General features: G+C 41.5%; 1 protein-coding gene across 1 annotated transcript in view; it reads right to left on the bottom strand.

Annotated features, from left to right (window-relative positions):
- The window catches only part of FDX1 (ferredoxin 1), an 18110-nt gene extending 4963 nt beyond the window's left edge, over positions 1-13147 (bottom strand). The window contains 2 exon segments of the mRNA XM_014464846.1: positions 12110-12234; positions 13053-13147. Of these exon segments, the coding sequence (XP_014320332.1) occupies positions 12110-12234; positions 13053-13132 (205 nt within the window). The 5' untranslated portion in view covers positions 13133-13147.
- Between the last annotated feature and the right edge of the window lie 4871 nt (positions 13148-18018).

The following is an 18018-nucleotide window of genomic DNA, read 5'->3' as shown; positions in this document are numbered from 1 at the left end:
CTCACCTGGTTCAACCCAACTATGACTGAACCTCTTTGCATATCCTCTTCCAGGGGTTACCCAACCTTTCCCTGAAAACCTCCTGGGAAAGAAATCCACAGCTGCATAAGCCAGACAATTTTGCACTTGGCTTCTGCTGAGCTGGTCTGGAACTCTTACACCTACTGGTCCAGTCCTATCCCGTGGAGTCCAATCCTTTTTTTCCCAGCTTTACTGAGACATACTTAACAAATAAAATTGTAAGATGTTTAAAATGTGCATTGTGGTGATTTGATATACATATATATTGTAAAAGTATGCCTCTCATCCAGTTAACATATCCATTCTAAACATATAAAACTCTTGTGAAAACATGTTATAGTCTCTTAGCAAATGTCAAGTATACAACACAGTGTTATCAACTGTAGTCGCCATGTTATACTTTAGCTCCTCAGACTTTATTCGTCTTGTAGCTGAAAGTTTGCACCTTTTTATCAACCTCTCCCTATTTCCCTCACCTCTAGCCCCTGGCAACCTCTTTTCTGCTCTGTTTATATGAAAATTTTATTAACTATTTAGTGAATCCTTCTTTTAAACAATGCTTTACATATATTTGAAATTGTTGTTCCTTCGCCAGGCTGGGCACACCCAAGTCTTCCAAATTTTTCTTGTATGAGCTCTGCATCCCTTCCCTCAGCCTGGTTGGGCTCTTAAACTATGGCAGCCAAGACTGTCTGCCAAAACAGAATGGTGCAGAATTGTGTTCTCGTTAAATTCTACATCAAAAATAGTTTTCCAGCTTGTTCGTTAATACTAATTTTTAAAAAGTGATGTGGCTCTCTTGGCTGAGCATTGACTCATGCACCAAAGGGTTTGATTCCTGGTCAGGGCACATACCCAGGTTGTGGGTTTGATCCCTGGTCAGGGTGTATAGGGGAGGCAACCAAGCAATGTATCTCTTTCACATCAATATTTTTCTCTCTCCCTCTCCCTTCCTCTCTCTTAAATGAGTAAATAAATAAATAAGCTATTTAATAAATAACAATAAAAACCATAACAACTTTGAAAATTAGAGACTCCTAGGAGTTACTTAAGTTTGATTTAGATTCTCTTTTGGTCAATAAACAACACACAGAATATGTAAGAACTACTATCAATATCTAGTAACCTTAATTTTCCCGAGTGAACAGATCATTTTACTAAGAATGGTTCCCTCATAATTTAAACATTTGTTACTCATATTTTGTTATCTTAAAAAAAAACAAGAGAGGCTTCCTTAAATGTTCATTTTCATAAAATCTAATTCAAAGAAGTAACAAGACTAAGAGAGAGAACATACAGTGAAGTAGAGGAGTCATGCCTGTGGGCCCTAGAGCCAGCCTCCCTGGGTTCGACGTGATTCCACTTTTACCAATGGCATCAACTTGGGCTACTTAACCCTCCATGCCTCCGTTTCCTCAATAGTGTATCTGCACCAATATCTCATGTAGTTGTGAGGATTACATATGAGTGTGTACTTAGCATATGTACTTGAAACCACGACTTGTAGATAGTAAACACTGTGCAAGTGTTGGTAATTAGTATTATTTGAAAGTTATAAGAAACCTTGGAGTAATTTAACTTTCTCTTTATAAACATAATGAGAACTAAACCCGAGAAGTTAAATAAATTCACTAAGGTCATGCTACCTGTTAGAGATGAGTGGTGACTTTCATCTAAGCTGCCCAATGCTGAGACAACTAGATTCTTCCACGCAATAATCTAAGTCCCCTTACTTAAATATTAGATATAATGTAATTATACACATATACAGTATACTACACAAATATATATACACACCAATTAGTTACTTGAACAAGTAGCTTAGTTTCCTGTTTTTGTGTAAATTTGAAATATTTCAAACAAAAGGTAAATGGATATACTTTATATAAAAAGAAAAGGGGCCAAAACCGGTTTGGCTCAGTGGATAGAGCGTCGGCCTGCGGACTGAAGGGCCCCAGGTTCGATTCCGGTCAAGGGCATGTACCTGGGTTGCGGGCACATCCCCAGTAGGAGGTGTGCAGGAGGCGGCTGATCGATGTTTCTCTCTCATCGATGTTTCTAACTCTCTATCTCTCTCCCTTCCTCTCTGTAAAAAATCAATAAAATATATTAAAAAAAAAAAAAAAAAGGGCTTTCTCTACTTAAAAAAAGTAAACACACACACACACACATTTCAAAAACCCCTGCAATAAAAAGAGAACGAGTGTAGTGCAGCAGGGCCAGCCTCTAAATCAGTAGTTCCCAACGTGGGGGCACATGCCCCACAGGGGGGGGCAATTTGATTTTTAAGGGGAGCAATTCAAGAATGAGTTATTAACAGTGAATTTTTTGCATATCTTATGGTTCTAGGGGCTTCATATACAGTATATAAATATATTGTGACATATTTATGCATTTCAGTTCTCCATTATATGTTTGAAAACTTCATTTGTGCCGAAACCAGTTTGGCTCAGTGGATAGAGTGTCGGCCTGCGGACTGAAAGGTCCCGGGTTCGATTCTGGTCAAGGGCATGTACCTTGGTTGCGGGCAGATCCCCAGTAGGGAGTGTGCAGGAGGCAGCTAATCGATGTTTCTCTCTCATCGATGTTTCTGACTCTCTATCTCTCTCCCTTCTTCTCTGTAAAAAATCAATAAAATATATTTAAAAAAAAAAGAAAACTTCATTTGCTATTTTTTCATATCACTTCATATTTTTTTAACATTTTCTTAGTGGTTTCTTCCTCGTACTTCAGCTGTCCTTTCGTTCTTTTATTTTCCTCTTTCATGGATGCCATGTTCTTTGGAAGCTTGTTTAGACCAAGTTAACGGCCTTTTAGGCTTCCTCCACATGAATAGAAGTTCACTTTTTGAATAAGAATTATATGTCACGTGTGGGGGCGGGGGGGGGGGGGCATCAGGATTTTAGAGATGCTTAGGTGGGGCATGGCCAAAAAAGGTTGGGAACCACTGATCTAGATGGACCTACCACACTGTCTGCTGTGTCCTGGGCAAGCCTTTCAGACCTGTTTTCTTCTCATCTGTATAATAAGAGATCGAGGAAGATAACCTCTAAGGGCCTGCTGGCTCTAGTATCTTATGACTCCATAGATAAGTATCACTACTCTTAATGAATTTATCCCCTAGTATTCAATACATATATACTTATCTTGATTTCTGTTTTTATGTTACCAATACCCAATACAGACAAACCCAAAACTAAAATAGCAAATCCCTCTGGAAATACTGCAGGCCAAAAATCAGGAAATCCAGCCTCCTTTTGTCTTCAAAATGTAAGTGCAACAATCCTCACAAAATATTCCCAGCAACTTTCTTCAGATTTGTTATTAAAATAACAAATCCTGAGTCCTGCAAGCCAAGTATAATAGAAGATGCAAGGAAAACAAACTCACAGTCTAGGGCAGGGTGAGGTGGGTGGGGCTGCAGAGGCAGGGGACCAAGTTCCCTCAGGCGCCTGACCTTGCTCTATAAGCCCATATTCTCCACCTTGTTTCCGGGCGTACTCGGTGGGGAACACAGGCTCAGTAACCATCTTTCATGGGGAGTTGCCGCAGGGATGCACTAGCCAGGGGGTTATGAACACGTCACTCCTCTCCCAGATCCAGCCCCTGGAGAGACGGGTTGTAAACCTCTGCTATAGGTTACAAAAGGCTGCTAAAGGATTCCGAGCAGGAAAGTGACCTGGGAACTTCATTTTGGGGAGATCTCACTGCTGCTTGTGTGTAAAGCATGGATTTAAGATTTTTTTTAAAAAGGCAGAAGCAAAAGCCATAAGGTTTCACCATGGGGGAGGAGGAAAAGAGGAAAGGAAGGATCAGAAAGGCAGAGAGCCAAGGCGAGACCCTTCCTAGAAAGGCAGTCAAAACAAAAACGTCTCAAATGGTAGACAGAGAACCAGAAAAGTGTGACATCAGGAAAGATCAAGGAAAGAGAGAGTGCATACAATGTGTTCTCAATCATCCTGCAATGGAGAGAAAAGCTCATATGCCCATAAATCCTTCCAGAAAAATGTAGGACATTCCGTTTTGTACCACCTGGCCAGACAACATGCGGAGTTGCCATCCATCCAGCTCTTCATAGGCTTTAAGCTCTCTCTTCCCTAGGAAACTTCAATTCTTCCAACCTTCTCTTAAAGGTTTTTTCATTCTCTAATATAATTTTATTGCCCGCTTATGAACCTTGCCAATTGTTTCCACATCTTGCTTAAGTTGTCAAGTTCAGAGCTGAAGAGAGTATTCTAATAAGAATCTGACAAATGTTGAGCATATACAGAAGGTTAACTTTTGGTTCTTACATGCAAAGTTCCTACTACACATTCTAGTCCCATGTTTATTATTTAAATAAATGTGTCACATTCATGATCCCTCCTTATTGTATAGTCCCTTTCAAACTTTTTCCACCACACGTTGTGACCAAGTATGTTCTTCTTATCACACCAGGAAGAAACTCAAATATAAAAGAAACTTTAAGACTCAGAGTGAAATCAACTCAGCTTGTATAAGATGGCTAACACTGGACCAGGGAAGTATAATGTCATATTGTGGAGCAAGTACTACTATAGAAAAAAAATTACAGCAAAGATTTACAAGACCCCATGGTACTTATAAGAAGAAACAGACAATCCTACAAAACCCCAAATTAGTAAGATAATCTGAGGTTTTTTTTAAGTGTTTTAAGATTTAACCTATATGTTCTATAAAAAATAAGCATTTTAAAGAACACTGAAGACATGTCTCTAAAGAAAATATTTAGAAAAAAAATATTTCTTAAAACTTTCTTTATTGCCCTGACCGGTTTGGCTCAGTGGATAGAGCGTCGGCCTGCGGACTGAGGGGTCCCAGGTTCGAGTCCAGTCGGGGGCATGTACCTTGGTTGCGGGGCACATCCCCAGTGGGGGAGTGTGCAGGAGGCAGCTGATCGATGTTTCTCTCTCATCGATGTTTCTAACTCTCTATTCCTCTCCCTCTCCCTTCCTCTCTGTAAAAAATCAATAAAATATATATTTAAAAAAACAACAACAAAACCTTTCTTTATTGATTTTAGAGAAAGAGGAAGACGAGAGAGAGAGAGAGAGAGAGAGAGAGAGAGAGAGAGAGAGAGAATTGTTATTTCCTGCACTCACCCCAACCTAGTTGTGCCCTGATCAGGAATCGAACCTGCCACCTTTCAGTGTATGGGAGGATGCTCTAACCAACCGAACCACACTGGCCAGGACATACAGATGGCCAAGAGACATATGAAAAAATGCTTAAAGTCACTGATCATCAGAGAGATGCAAATTAAAATGACAATAAGGTATCACCTCACACCTGTCAGAATGGCTACCATCAACAAATCAACAAATGACAAGTGCAGGCGAAGATGTAGAGAAAGGGGAACCCTAGTACACTGCTGGTGGGAATGCAGACTGGTGCAGCCACTGTGGAAAACAGTACGGAGTTTCCTCAAAAAATTAAAGATGGAACTCCCATTTGACCCAGTGATCCCACTTCTAGGAATATCTCGTAAGAAACCCGAAACACCAATCAGAAAGAATATATGCACCCCTATGTTCATAGCAGCACAACTTACAATAGCTAAGATCTGAAAACAGCCCAAGTGGCCATCAGTAGATGAGTGGATAAAAAAGCTGTGGCACATTTATACCATAGAATACTACGCAGCAGTAAAAAAAGAAAAGATCCCTTACCCTTTGAGATAGCATGGAGGGACCTGAAGAGTATTATGCTAAGCAAAATGAGCCAATCAGAAAAAGACAAGTATCACATAATCTCACTCATATGTAGAATCTAATTAACAAAATAAACTGATGGAGAGGATCCAGAGACATGGAAGCAGGGAACAGAGTGGGGAATCTTGGAGGGAAGGCGGGGGAGGGTGGGTCGATGGAAGTTGATCAATAAAGAACTTGTACCATATATGCATAACCCATGGACACAGACAATAGGGCGGTGCAGGCCTGGGGGTGGGGGATGGAGGGAGTCAATGGGGGGAAAAAGGGGAGAAAAAAAGGGAAAAAAATTTTAAGATTGAAATCATAACTATTATATTTTTCCAACAACAATGGCATAAAACTAGTCATGCATATATTCCCACTACCAGAATAAGGTGCAGAATGGAAAAATGAGTCCCTATAGTGTGGGGGGTATGTGTATTATGGAGAGATAGAGATAGAGATAGAGAGAGAGAGAGAGAGAGAGAGAGATACAGAGAGATAGAGAGAGAGGTAGAGAGGAAGGTAGAGAGATAGAGAGAGAGGTAGAGAGGAAGGTAGAGAAGGAGGTAGAGGTAGAGGTAGAGGTAGAGGTAGAGGTAGAGGTAGAGGTAGAGGTAGGAGGTAGAGGTAGAGGTAGAGGTAGAGGTAGAGGTAGAGGTAGAGGTAGATGTAGGAGGTAGAGGTAGAGAGAATGTGTGTGTGTGTGTGAGTGTGAGTGTGTGTGTGTGTGTATGTGTGGTGAGTATGCCCAGGAAGTTAAGGTGTTCTTGACCTGACATTAGAAGTTGCAATGCATTTTCTCATAGAAACCAGACTGTAAATGGTGATTAAATAGGTATGAAAAAATAAATTCTTTAGGGTTGGCCTAAAAATGTTCTCTAATGGGAAAAACTAATTCCAAATGCTAGTTAGTTGACCTGAATATGGACTTGGAGAATAAAATCTATTCATTAGCTGGGGAATATCTATTGTTTTTATTCTTATCACAAACACAGGGAAAAAAAACTCTACAAAACAAGCAATGGGAGGCAATATATAAAAGGAAAAGGGATACCAAAGTAACAACCACTACAGAGTCTTCACTCTAAAACTGATAGCTGACCAGACTAGGAGTACACTAATATAATGACATGTGGAGAGATGGGGACTGAAAATGCAACAAAAGTTATGGATCTATGCTTAAACACAGTCCCAGAGCAGTACTGGTGGCTGTCAGCTTTCAGCCGGTGTGGCTCGGTTGGATGGAACATCGTCCTGTATACTGAAAGGTTGCAGGTTCAATCCCTGGTCAGGGCACATATGAAAGGCAACCAATCTATGTTCTCTTTCACATCGATGTTTCTCTCTCTCTCTTTCTCTCCCCCTCTCTCCTTTCCCCTCTCTCTAAAATCAGTAAGCCAAAAAAAAAAGCAAAAATGAATGAATGAATGAATAAATAAATAAATAAAATCAATAAGCATATCTTCTGGTGAGGATTTAAAAACATAATAAAACAAAATCAATAAAAACATACCCTCAGGTGAGAATAAACAAAAGTTTGATCTAGCATAGCCAGAAATACATTATACAATAGGAAGTCAATAAATATGATAGTAATAAATATAGATTTATAGAAACATTATCAGGATTTCCCAATTTGAATAATTTTTCTCAAAACAGACATAAAGAATATAGGTAATGTAAAGGAAAAAAATGGTCTGAGATAATAACTAAGTAAATTTGATCAGAGAGCTATTACTGCCCCCTAGTGACAGAATATTACAATACACTTTGAAAACTTAGATCATAAAGTTGGAAATAAGAATGCTTATAAATTTGTGTTGCTTCCAAAATTTCTAATTGGTCCTTTTTACTCATTTATCCATTCATTATTTCACTTAATATACAATAAGGGATAAAACAGGAATGATTTTATCCTTCATCGCAGTCTCTTGGGAGAAAGATGCACACATAAAGAAATATATAACTAATAGATGGTGATAAATGCTATGAAAGAATGAACAGGATGCTGTAATAGAGAAAAATGGGTTCAGGCTAATAAGAGAAACCCTACTTGGAATTCGACAGTGGGACAAAGCTTCACTAAGGAAAAAACATAAAGTAAGACTAGCCCTAGTCAGTTTGCTCAATGGTTAGAGCATTGGCCTGCAGACTAAAGGGTTCTGGGTTCGATTCTGTCAAGGCCATGTATCTTGGTTGCAGGTTCCATCCCCAGCCCCAGTCGGGGTGCGTGTGGGAGGCAACCAATCGGTGTGTGTCTCTCACATGGATGTTTCTCTCTCTGTGTCTCTACCCTCTCTTCCACTCTCTCTATAAAATCAATAGAAAAAATATCCTTAGGTGAGGATTAACAAAAAAATAATAACAATAAAATAAGTAGAGACTAGACAGATACAGGATTTTCAGGATGCGGATTGGGGAAGTGCCCCAAGCAGGAAAAATTGTGAAGTGTATACAAAGTCTCAAAGATAATGGGTGAGTTCGGCTCTTGAGAAAAGGCCAGCATGGCCAAAGTGAGAAACAGAATGAGTATAAACGGGGTGGAGGGATTGCAGATGGGGCCAAACAATGCAGAACCTTTTAGGCTAGGGCAGTGGTCGGCAAACTGCGGCTCGCGAGCCACATGTGGCTCTTTGGCCCCTTGAGTGTGGCCACGAAGTTTCAATCGCACTGTTCGTGCGCACCCGCACGTGGTATTTTGTGGAAGAGCCACACTCAAGGGGCTGCAGTTTGCTGACCACTGGGCTAGGGTAAGGAGTGTGCATTTTATCCTAAGTGAAATGGGAACTTATTCATCGTTTTTAATCAGGGGACATGTCTGTCGTGTATTATGATAGATTACCCCAATTGCGGGGCTCAGAGCAGAAGCAGATCAGCAGTTACAGGTATACGGTGACTGGGCAGCCCCAAGTAGTGACTGCAGGGATGAGAGAATAGGACACACTTTAAATAGGAAACATGCACCCTAGCTGGTTTGGCTCGGTGGACAGAGCATCGCCCTGCAGACTGAAAGGTCCCAGGTTCGATTCCAGTCATGGGCACATGTCCGGGTTGCGGGCTCAATCCCCAGCGGGGGGCGTGCAGGAGGCAGCCGATCAGTGATTCTCTTTCATCGTTGATGTTTCTATCTCTCTCTCCCTTCTTCTCTGAAATCAATAAAAATATATTTTTTAAAAAGTTTCCTGCTTCTAAATAAGTAAATAGGAAACATGCTTTGGAGGCACAACTGACAGGAGCTGCTGTGGGACTGGAGGTAGGTGATGGGGGAGAAGGAAGAATAAAAGACGCTGGTTTCAGGTTTCAGCAGCGGAGAGATGCTCATTACTGACAGAAAAGACTTGCGGAAGGGCAGGTTTCAGTTGGGGGAATCAAGACCTGTTTAAATATTGACTTTAAAATATCTGTGCAACTTCCAAGAAGACACGTAAGGGAGGACGTTGGATCTGTAGTCCAAGGCTCAGAGGGGATGTCCGAGCCAACAATGTAAATTTAACTTCATGGCATCTAGATGGGATTTAAGGTCACAGAGGATGAGATCACTCAGGGAGAAGCTGTAAACAGACTTTGTACTTGGTCAGCCTCCTTTGACATGGTGATCCTCTGTGAGTATGACTTATGGCAAGGGCAATACCTAAAGGGTCTCCTGTATTTGGCTTTAGGAATTAATGAAATAGCTGCCCCCATGTTGTTACAATAACCTCTTCTTTATAAGAATAGCATTTCAGGCTTCTTGATCTCTTCTTTTCAGCTTTATTCAAGAAAATGATTTAGGCTTAAATCTTATCTTTTGTGAACCTAGATTAGCTTATCTCAAGTTTATAGTTACGTGACAAAATTCTGGACTTGTTAGGATCCTTGATCTTTAAAGCCTCTCTGCTAAGTCTGCTTAAGGGAATGCAGAATCCTCATCAAACTGCTAAAGACTGTGTAGGCCAAGTTAAAATGCCACAAATCCTACCATCCTTACACAGTGGGCATTGTGCTAAGCACTCTACTTCCAATATCCCATGAGGTTAGAACTATCAGAATCCTATTTTACAGAAGAGGAAACTGAGACTTAAAGATATTAAGGTGGCTTGCTCCAGGGCTCATGGCTTGTAAAGGAAAGTGTTAGTTTATGAACCATAGTCTATAATGAAAAGTGAACCTGTGTTATTAATAATAGCTATGTAATTCATAATAGCTAGGTTTTATCTTAAGTACTTGCTTTTTTACAGCTACTGTAGTCCTGAGGATTATGAACCATAACCTACCTGATTCCAGTCTATTCTCCATTGCTATGCTATGTACTACTTTTCATTTGTGAAAAAATAATTCAGAGAAACTAAGTTTAGTTAAAAGTGTAGCTAAATATGAACTCATACAATGGAAATCAATTATAAATAAATTTTATAGAACTCATGCTATACATAAATTATCACTGAGGTCTTTATATACATAACTCATTCTTACCCATGGTATGTATCTGAATCATGTAGAGCATTTAAAAACATATCTGCAAGGCCTGGCTGGGGTGGCTCAGTGGTTGAGCATCGACCTATGAACCAGGAGATCACAGTTTGATTCCTGGTCAGGGCACAGGCCTGTGTTATGGGCTCAGTCCCCAGTAGGGAGCATGCAAGAGGCAGTTGATCAATGATTCTCTCTGATCACTGATGTTTCTATCTCTCTCTCCCTCTCCCTTCCTCTCTGAAATCAATAAAAATATATTTTAAAAAAATACACACCGGAAAAACTCTCCTCTCTTCCTGCACCATCCAGGGTGGAACACAAATGATGTCTGCACTTTTCAAAGTTCTGTAGATTCTAACTCCAACCCAGACAAGAACCACTTCATTAGACTAAAAACTCCTTAAAACTGGTACTATATCAACTATTATATCACCTAATTTCTAAAATAGTTCATGCAGAAAAGATGCTTCTTAGAGAAAAAGGCATAAAGAATTAGAGCCCTGACCGGTTTGGCTCAGTGGATAGAGCGTTGGCCTGCGGACTCAAGGGTCCCAGGTTCAATTCCGGTCAAGGGCATGTACCTTGGTTGCGGGCACATCCCCAGTAGGGAGCGTGCAGGAGGCAGCTGATCGATGTTTCTCTCTCATAGATGTTTCTAGCTCTCTATCCCTCTCACTTCCTCTCTGTAAAAAAATCAATAAAATATATATTAAAAAAAAAAGAATTAGAGACTTCGGTTTGAATCTTAGCCCTCTCACTTGTACGACCCAGAAAATGTTAACTTCTCTGAACCTTAGTTTCTTCATCTATAAAGTAAAAGTTTTTTTAAAAATCTACCCCTTAGAGTTGTTACAATCATAGATAACATATAGTATGCGCTCAACTGGTAGTTGTTCTAATTAATCCTGAAACTGACTAAACAAATATCAGATTTAAAAATGCAGCATAAATACTCAGTGCCACCTCTGGAAAGTACACTATGTGAAGTCACCTGAGTGAGGACAGTCTTCCAAGAGCTCACAACCCAGTCGGGGACAGGGGCATTCTCTCTAACAAGGAAGCCGTGGTGAGCATTCACAGGGAGGTGGATTTCACGGATCATGGGGAAATGAGGAAAAGAGAAATAACTCTGATGTAGAAATGGTTCTCAAAAGTGCGATGTGAACTGTGCCCTGACAGAAGCATAGTCAGATATGCTCATTGGACCTTATTTCAGGCCAATGGTTCACAAACTTAAACATGCATCAAAGTGACATGGAGGGCTTGTGAAAACACACAGGGCCCTACCCCAGACTTTCTGACTCAGAAGACCTAGAGCGGGGCCCGAGAATCTGCATTTCCCACGTGACCTGATGCCAATAACCAAGGGAACCCTCTTCGAGAACCATCACTAGAGTGCTTGAGCAGAACTGACGAGTGCTAGCAGCTTTCCCTGGCAGCATCTGAGGTGTGGCTTGTGTGAGTGCTTAAGAACTATGGTCAGAAGTCTATGCTCTAGAAATAAAAACCCTTTCTCCATAAAAACACTTTGTCCCCTGATAAGAGGTAGATAAATTTCCCTTCCTGGAAAGGTAAGCTAACTTTCCAGACTAAGTTAAAACTATTTAATTACCTCTTGTAATATGACATTTATTATCTCTAACCTGTTATTTTTCAACTCCACTAGCTATTTCCTGGATTTGCATAACACAGGTAAACAATAAGGTAATGAGGTGACAGATTTTGAGGTACAAAGCTAATCAAATGCAAAAAGAATAGAAATACAGTGTTACTTATTCTTTCAAAATGAGAACATAACACAAACACATCCTGAATTTTAATATTTTACTCTGTATGGCATAAGTTAAAATTTTTCAAAAGAACAGTGTTGAAAACTATTCAATAGTTTCACTTATAAACTTTAAGGACTCTTCCATACTCACCAAAACCATCAATATCTAGATTATTTTCAATCACAACATCTAGCAGAGAGTCACCAATTTTTCCTTTGGTTGTTAGTATTTCACCGTCACGGTTTAAAAAGTGGACTGTTATTTTATCTTCTGAGCTGAAAAAGGAAGCAGTTCTTTATTAATTATTTTCAAAAAATACTTTAAAATAACTGTTTTAAGAACTGGTAAGGTCAAATTAAAAAAAACAAATTAAAAAAAACCTGTAAGGTCAAAGAAACAGTGGTGTGTGTGTGTGTGTGTGTGTGTATGCACATGCAAGCAAATGTGCTCTTTTACAGAATTTTCTTTTCTTTCCAAAGTTCATTTGGGAAGAAAATACCATAAATACCAAAAGGCATATCTATCTGCCCAGCTACCAGGAGAGCTCTACTGCCTGAAAGGAAATGAAAACTAGGCCATGTACTTCCCTATGCATTGTGTCTCCCGAGTGGTCATGGTTATGAGTCACAGTCATGTCAAAACATCTAGCAATCATTATCATGAAAGTCTATTTTGCTCTCACACAGCTCTCTGAAAAACAATCTCTATGAACGTGCCCCTAAAGACTAGACCACTGTTGTGGTGAGCTTTGGGAAAGCAGAGCACCCTGCCGTCAATGGGCAATTATGCATGTGTCTGGCAGGTACTGTGCTTAAAGGCAGCAGTCTGATAGTTTCCTGAGTATTTGAACATCTTACTCTGGTCTACATTGTGTGCTCAAAAATCAAAGGGACTAGAAAATATTGTTTGTTTGAATCTGTGGGAAGATAAATATACCCTCTTAAGTGCTTTATTATAGGACATTATATTATCTATCAGCCAGCTAACTTAAAAATTGTTTCCCTTCTCACAAACATCAAAACAAAATTTGGGAAAAGAAATTATATAAGTAACTAGATGCTTATCCTCCACCATTGGTCATTATAATTTTTACCTCACAATTGAAAAGATGTACTTCAGCTTAAAATAATTAATTGCAATTTTCACTACTGCCAGCAGATGGTAATAGTCCATATGAAAGAAAACTTGAATATAAGTAAAACCTAGAATTAAATAATTCCAGAGTTATAAATATCTCCCAATTTATCAAATCCTCACAAATGAGACAACTGAAGTCCCTATCAGATAATGGCCTCCCTAATATTCCAACACTGAAAAAAGAGGATTCCATTAATTAAAGATTATATAAAATACTAGAGGCCTGGCCTGTGCCCTCTCGCAATCCGGGACCCCTCGGGGGATGTAGGGGAGCCAGTTTTGGCCCAATCCCTAAAGGCCAGGCTAAGGTACCCCACCGGTGCACGGGCCTCTAGTATGCATATAAGATCTTTGGTTAATCTCTTCCCGCCCTCCCCTCTCCCTCCTTCCCTCTGAGATTCATCGCTCTGTTCCATGTTTCCATGCCTGTGGTTTCCGCTCCTGCGTTAAGCATCTGCCCCCTGGTGGCCAGTGCATGTCACAGCTACCGGCCGGTTAGCCGGTTGCTTAGGCTTTTATATATATAGACTAGAGGCCCAGCGCGCACGAAATCGTGCGCAGCTAGGGTCCCTAGGCCTAGCTTGGCCTCTGTCACATGGCCTCTGCCACCCTGCGATGCTACATGAAGCTCCCTGCCCCAGGACGCTCCGCGAGCCCTGCAACTGCTCCGCAAGGCTCCCCCGCCCCTCAACTGCTCCGTGAAACTTGCTGCCACCCTGCGAAGCTCACTGCTGGACGCTCCACGAAACTCTCCTCTCCCCCCACCCCGCAACTGCTCCAGAAACTCCCCTGCCCTGCGACTGCTTCGCAAAACTTGCTGCTGCCCAAGTGACTGCTCCGCTAAGCTCACGGCCACCCCACAAAGCAGCCCGCCACCGCCACTCAACAGTCCCCAGTCCCACCCTGCCGCCAGCCCCCCGTCATGGTGAGCGGCTCGGGGGTTGGAGGAGAGGGGGGACTGAGAGGTGCTCCATCACTTCATGGTGACCAGTTGCCCGTTCGGTCATGAAGGCACCTACCTCTTTATATATATTAGGATATGTGAAAGTCTCTCAAAAGGGCTTGTGTACTCCAACTTTTTTTTTCATAGCAAAAAAAAAAACTGCTTTAAAATTAAGTATTCTTAATATTATTCTTTTTTTTTTTTTTAAATATATTTTATTGATTTTTTACAGAGAGGAAGGGAGAGAGATAGAGAGTTAGAAACATCGATGAGAGAGAAACATCGATCAGCTGCCTCCTGCACACCTCCTACTGGGGATGTGCCCGCAACCCAGGTACATGCCCTTGACCGGAATCGAACCCGGGACCCTTCAGTCCGCAGGCCGACGCTCTATCCACTGAGCCAAACCGGTTTTGGCATATTATTATTCTTGATTTTCCAAGTAAATGGCTAAGAATGAAGATACTCTGGAGGCAGGGAGACTACTTTGTAAGTTATTAAAAGAGCACAAACTAAGCAAGGATATAGGAGACATTGTCTTAGATATTCAGGGGGTAGAATTAAAAGGTTCTGGTAGCCATCAATATAAGATGGACTGAGAGAGAGGGGAAAGAAATAATGTTGAAGTTTCCAGCTCAGGCAATTAGGTAGGGTTAACAGATGGGGAGATGGAGCTTTGGGCAAGATGGAAATGAGTTTGAGTTTAGACCTGTTCAATTTAATAATAGAAAAAAGTAGATGAGAATGTCGAGAAGCCAGATGGATCTGAGCCCAGCAGAGCAGTCTAGCGATCTGACATCCACAAATGCCTCGTAAAAGTACGACAGACAGAATTCCATCATTTGTACTCACTACCGCAGGCCAAAGGTTTTAGGGCTGCTATCCTTCTAGAGCAGTGGTCGGCAAACTGCAGCTCGGCAAACCGCGGCTCGCGAGCCACATTCGGCTCTTTGGCCCCTTCAGTGTGGCTCTTCCACAAAATACCGGCTCTTCCACAAAATACCGACTTCTGCACATGGGCCACGAGTTTCCATCGCCCTGTACGTGCGTGCCGGCACATGGTATTTTGTGGAAGAGCCACACTCAAGGGGCCAAAGAGCCGCATGTGGCTCGCGAGCCGTGGTTTGCCAACCACGGTTCTAGAGCACTCTAGAGCTGAGTTACAGCAAAGGAATTCGAACTCTCTTCTACATCAGACTCCTCTGTAAAAATGGGTTAACAACATATGCGAAATACATAACACAGAGTAGAGGTCAACAAACACTGATTCATAAGTTTTAAAGTCTCAGTCCTCGTGTCGCTAAGAAGCCTGAACTGCTGCTATATATGTACAGCCTCACACAAAAACTGCAGAGTAAGAGTATGAACAGGTTTACCAGAGGACAGGAGAGGGAGCAGAAAGGTAATTCTAGAGTTGAAAAGTATGGAATGTAAGAATCAGATGTAGATTCCAGCCCTGGTTCCGACACATACTAATTAGAGGACCATCGGAAGCCACAGTGACTTCCCCAAGCTGCTGAGAGAATCAAGGAAAGTTTACGGGAACTCTGTTTCCTTGAAGCATTATGCACGTACTTTATACCCAAGTAACCCTATCCATTCACTATTAATAATTGGTGTTGGTGGGTTTCGTGGATTTCTCCCTCAACTCTAAGAACTAGCAAGAAGCTTTGAGCTATTCCCAAAAAGGAAGATTTCATACACTGGGAAATAATTCTTTCCAAATTTTCTTTCATCAATTAATCAGCCAACAACACAGAAAACACTATGTTCTTCACTTGTTACCCTTTACTCACTGCCATGTATTCTACTCAATCAGACAGTTGTCAGGGGCTGCTGTGCTGCCGTTCGGGGAGGGGAGTTACGCTGCTGATGCCCACTCTTTCACCATAGAGAGTAGCCTGGGACCATTGGTCCAAGAAAAGGGCACCCTCCTAGGGCTCCCTACTTCCTGAGCCACCTTAACTCCTCCAAACGAACCCATGGGCTAAAGAATTACCAACTACTATGGTGCTCAAAAAACAAAACAAGCCAAAACCGGTTTTGGCTCAGTGGATAGAGCGTTGGCCTGCAGACTGAAAGGTCCCAGGTTCGATTCCAGTCAAGGGCATGTGCCTGGGTTATGGGCACATCCCCAGTGGGAGATGTGCAGGAGGCAGCTGATCGATGTTTCTCTCTCATCGATGTTTCTAACTCTCTATCTCTCTCCCTTCCTCTCTGTAAAAACTCAATAAAGTATATAAAAAAAAAACTGAATGAATTTTAGTCCTAGCTTTGCCAGCAGCTTGCTATGGAATTTTTATTTTCCTTTATCTAACCTCCCAAGATTTTTTAAGAGTCAAGTGAAATAACATATGGAAAGCTCTTTGCAACTTAAATCACTACAGAATATAAAGTATTGTGTCAGGGTATTTTGGAGTTAAAGGAATTTTTGACTCTCAATTACTGATAGCTTATCTAAAATGTTAAACTTCCAAGTCAGAATGACAGCTTCTAGACTGCTCTGTCCAATCAACCTTTGTGTGTTCTACACCTGTAATGTTCTATACAGCAGCTACTCGCTACTGATACTTAAAAATTCAACTGGGGCCCTGGCAGGTGTGGCTCAGTTGGTTGGGCGTCATCCCAAGTATCCAAAAGTCACTGGGTTCCATACCCAGTCAAGGCACATGCTGGGGCCCTGACTGGTTTGGCTCAGTGGATAGAGCGTCGGCCTGCGGACTGAAGGGTCCCAGGTTCGATTCCGGTCAGGGGCATGTTACCTGGGTTGCGGGCACATCCCCGGTGGGAGGTGTGCAGGAGGCAGCTGATCGATGTTTCTAACTCTCTATCTCTCTCCCTTCCTCTCTGTAAAAAATCAATAAAATATATATATATTTTTTTTAAAAGGCACATGCTGGGGTTTCAGGCTCGATCCCCAGTAGGCAGCCCTTTGATGTTTCTCTCTCCCTCTCCCTTCCTCTCTCTCTAAAATCAATTCTTAAAAGAAAAACATTTTTTTTTAAAAAGTTCAACTGGGAAACTGATTAATTTTATTTAACTTTATTTTAAACAGCCACATGTGGTTAGTGCTGATCAACTCTCAGATAATATTAGCTGTAGCTCCAAAGTCTGTGATAGGAAGCACAAGGCCACAACAGAAAAGCAGGACTGTGAGGGAACAGAATAAACGTGTGCCCCTTTAAGACAACTTCATAATCCAAACATTCAGTTTGGGGGAGATCATTCCTATTTACAAAAACATTTATGTCCCTGTAAATACTAATTACACAAGCATGTTCCATACATGTCCCAATTTATATAATTTTTCAAGAAAGTGTCCACTGTAGAAAACAAGGCATGTGCTGGGAGGGGAGGTCAAAAGCAGGGACGTGTAGGGAATATGGGGACAAATGAATCCGGCTCGCCTTCTCCGTTACTCCCCTCACAGTTCATGCAGCACATTTACCGAGCACCCGCTATAGAATAAGATTAAGGAGAAAAGGCGAATAAGTCCTACACCCTCTTCTCAGGTACCTCCTCAAGAAGAGAAAAGGCAGAAGACAAATCCAACAGTTCCTCCCTCCCTCCCTCCGGGTCTAGCTGCCTGCTACCTGCCAGCAGGGGATCAGAGAGCATTCTGCATCCTGCAGGGTCCCATCACGGTCCTGTACGCTGAAATGAGCACCTCTTAGCTCTAAGGAGATCGTGCCTTTGAAAAGCAAATATGCCTGAGAATACAAAGCACCAATACATTCTGGGGAAATTTTTTCACATCTCTTTCGACATTTACTACAAAACAACACTCCAGCTGCCCTGCCTGTGGAGTAGCCATACTCTATCTCACCGCTTCACTAATGAACTTTTTTTCACTTTAAACTCAAAACAAAACGAAAACATAAAACACTGCAGGCCTGAGCTGCTGCCAGGAGGCGACCTGTTTTTCCTGCATTCTCTCAAGTATTCCCCCAAGTAACCCTGTGCGACCTGCACCATGCTC

This window comes from Myotis lucifugus, unplaced genomic scaffold (genome assembly GCF_000147115.1).
Source record: "Myotis lucifugus unplaced genomic scaffold, Myoluc2.0 scaffold_270, whole genome shotgun sequence".
Lineage (NCBI taxonomy): Eukaryota > Metazoa > Chordata > Mammalia > Chiroptera > Vespertilionidae > Myotis > Myotis lucifugus.
The sequence above is the reverse complement of the archived record's forward strand: the minus strand, read 5'-3'. Positions and strand labels throughout refer to the sequence as shown.